This window comes from Rutidosis leptorrhynchoides, chromosome 5 (assembly GCF_046630445.1).
Source record: "Rutidosis leptorrhynchoides isolate AG116_Rl617_1_P2 chromosome 5, CSIRO_AGI_Rlap_v1, whole genome shotgun sequence".
NCBI classification, from domain to species: Eukaryota; Viridiplantae; Streptophyta; class Magnoliopsida; order Asterales; family Asteraceae; genus Rutidosis; species Rutidosis leptorrhynchoides.
Genome location: NC_092337.1, coordinates 371,277,127 through 371,280,413, shown reverse-complemented (window position 1 = coordinate 371,280,413; position 3,287 = coordinate 371,277,127). Strand labels below are relative to the sequence as shown.

The window sequence follows — 3,287 nt, the reverse complement described above, 5'->3', positions numbered from 1 at the left end:
ATATATATATATATATATATATATATATATAGGATCAAGAGGGAAGTAACCACTCGGGGGGGAAGCGGGGGGAAGCAAAAACCCTTTTTTTCTTCGTTTTTCGAAAAAACTTTGTTCACGAACATTATAGATGAGATGAAAATATGAACATTTAATAAAGACACTTTGTGATAAATGTTTTTATTTTGGCGGGAAAACGCTCGAAGAAGTAATATATAACAATTATCGTGTTTTTCGAGCGTATGTTGAGGTTTTAGCTATTAGGGTTTAGATATTAGAGTTTAGATATTAGGGTTTATAGGGTTTAGGTATTAGGGTTTAGAAATTTAGGGTTTTAGGGTTTAGATTTAGGATTTAGATTGAGTTTTTAACAAGAACAGTTTAAAGTTTAGGGTGTAGGGTTTGGTGTTTTGGGTTTATGGAATAAACCCAAAACACCAAACCCTAAACCTTAAACTCTAAATGGGGCTAAATTTTACTTCACAAAATATGAAGAAAAAAAAAACGTTCACATTATTCACGAACAATATTATCTTGAATGTTATTTTTGTAGATCGTTTTTCCGCCTAAATAATAACATTCATCACGAAGTGTCTTTTCTAAATGTTTATATTTTCGTGTGATCTTGATGCCGGGAAAAAAAGTTCCAAAAAAAACGAAAAAAATTTTTTTTTGCTTCCCCCCGCTTCCCCCCGATTGGTTACTTCCCCATTGATCCTGCCCATATAATATACTGTATATATATATATATATATATATATATATATATATATATATATATATATATATATATATATATATATATATATATATTAACTCGGCAATATAATATATAGTGAGTGGAGATCGAGGTGAGTACTCAAAACTATTATGTGCTCCAACATAGAAGAACAAGAACAAGTAGAAAAACAAGTTGATTATCCTCTAGACATAGAAAACATTCAAAGAATTCAACAACACACATCAATCCAACAACATCAAAATATGGAAATCAATGATTATTCATACACATCCTCATCAGAAGTCTCTCCAATCTTGCACCCACATCAACCACCATGGATCCTACCACAAGTATTCCACCACCACAACACCAGTTACACACCGGATCTTCACTTTTCAAATGGAGATCACGGCACATATATCATCCCTCCACCACCTCCACCATCATCCTATGGTGGTTTGATGAATAGGAGGCTACATAATGGCTTGCAATTTGCATATGAGGGTAGTACATCATCATCAGATCACAATTTGAGGCTGATTTCCGAGACATTGGGACAGATGGTTCAACCGGGGTCTATGCCGTTTGGGCTCCAAGCTGAAATGAGTAAGATGAGTGCTCAAGAGATAATGGATGCTAAAGCTTTGGCTGCTTCTAAGAGTCATAGTGAAGCAGAAAGACGACGTAGAGAGCGAATCAACAATCATCTTGCCAAACTTCGTAGCCTACTCCCTAGCACCATTAAAGTAAGTATTGTTTGTATAACAACCAATAATCAAACATCCTAAATGAATATAGTGATTCAAAACAATCATTTTGACTAGTCTTTTTATTACTGTAGTTAATATTTTTAAGAAAAAAAAATACTAGTTTATACTTCATTGGTTATAGTGATGAGAACTTTTCATAGTAAATTTAAAGTATGTAGAACCAAAATTGATTAGGGTTATAACACATGGATATATATTACTTTTATTGAAACAAATCCACTCTATAAAAGCTACTGCGAGTGCATCACCAAATATTTCTACAAATTTAACATGTAATAAGTTTGATATATCATTTTTTTCCATTAGTTAATTATTACACTTTCTTCTTCATAGATAGGCACACATAAATTATATGTTGTGTATCATATGATGTTGCATATATTTGAGTGTGTATATATATATATATATATGTAGGGAATTTATTCCATATATCCAAGTTATGATACAAAGAATCTTAGCTGCTTGACCGATCTTGTCCAATTATTAGAATAGAATTTAGTTATATCAAATCATATCATGTCTACATCAATAATTGAAAGTAACTCAAATATTCAACCTTCTGAGTTTGATAGTATGATTTTTCAGATATTTCAATGAAACAACATATGATTACTAGTCCATAACTTGTACGCAATTAGAAAATAAAACTTTTAATTAATCTTTTTCACAATTTTTAATTATGTTCAATTCTAAGGTTTATTATGTTGTTATGGTTTGGTGTTAAATGATCTTTAGACGGACAAGGCCTCATTGCTAGCTGAAGTGATACAACACGTGAAGGAGCTCAAGCGTCAAACATCGATAATAGCCGAACAAACACTAATCCCTACAGAAAACGACGAGTTAATTATCGACAATACTTCGGACGAAGAAGGAAATTTAGTCATCAGAGCAACATTATGTTGTGAGGACCGGTCAGATCTTTTACCGGACATCATCAAAACCCTAAAAGCACATAGGCTAAAAACCCTAAAAGCCGAGATCGCGACACTTGGCAGGCGTGTTAAAAATGTCTTGTTTATTACCAGTGATCATGAATTGAACGACAATAATAATGATAATGATAAATATAGTTACTCGATTAACGTGATCCATGAAGCGTTTAAAGCAGTGATGGAGAAAACAAATGGGGAACATGAATCATCTTCAGGAAGTGTTAAGAGACAAAGAACAAACACAATTAATGTTCTTGATCATCGTAGGACGACATGATGATTATATGTTGTTTCTTGAAACATAAGATTATAACTTTAATTATAGGGCTTTCACCTTTAAGAATTTCTGCTGTTTAATTTGTTTCCTTTGAGATCTTGGGTTTAAGTCTTCCAATTGTATTTTTTGTGTGTTTTATTGCTGAAGTAGCCTTATATGATTGATGGGTATGCATGCTTGATGTGTTGTTGAACTTAATTTGTGTTAATCGAGAAAATATTTCAAATTTGTACTATTGGAGTGTGCCCCTAAATTATGACTTTTAATGGAAGGTATTTTGGAGAAAGGGAACAAGTTCCAAAATAGTCATATCCAGATAGGTTATGTTTGAGTAAAAGATACTCCCTTTCTCTATGTAGCTTGAACATGAAAAGCGATACTCACTTACCTTATCGAGTTATCAATTATGAACATGCACACTTAGTGAAGACATTATCATCCAAGCTATGAACTTTACGGGTTGAAAGTGTCAATATCTAAATTTTGTTGGTGATGATTAGAAAGAAAAATTAATGTTATCAACAATCAAATTAGAGAATGTTAAACGTAGCCTTACGCGCTACGTTTATGCATTTATTGCAGAG

At 32.4% G+C, this 3,287-nt stretch overlaps 1 protein-coding gene across 1 annotated transcript; it reads left to right on the top strand.

The window, feature by feature from the left end:
• The first annotated feature begins 870 nt into the window (after positions 1–870).
• LOC139848315 (transcription factor bHLH30-like) lies at positions 871–2,867 on the top strand. The gene is made up of 2 exons (XM_071838048.1): positions 871–1,467; positions 2,227–2,867. The coding sequence occupies exons 1-2, from the start codon at positions 871–873 to the stop codon at positions 2,701–2,703; spliced, it is 1,074 nt and encodes a 357-aa protein (XP_071694149.1). The 3' UTR covers positions 2,704–2,867.
• Positions 2,868–3,287: the final 420 nt, after the last annotated feature.

Excerpts from the sequence above, each read along its gene's own strand:
- LOC139848315 (XM_071838048.1), top strand. The coding sequence starts at position 871 with ATGTGCTCCAACATAGAAGAACAAGAACAAGTAGAAAAACAAGTTGAT. Across the intron at positions 1,468-2,226 it reads TACTCCCTAGCACCATTAAA|ACGGACAAGGCCTCATTGCT; the intron begins GTAAGTATTGTT and ends AATGATCTTTAG.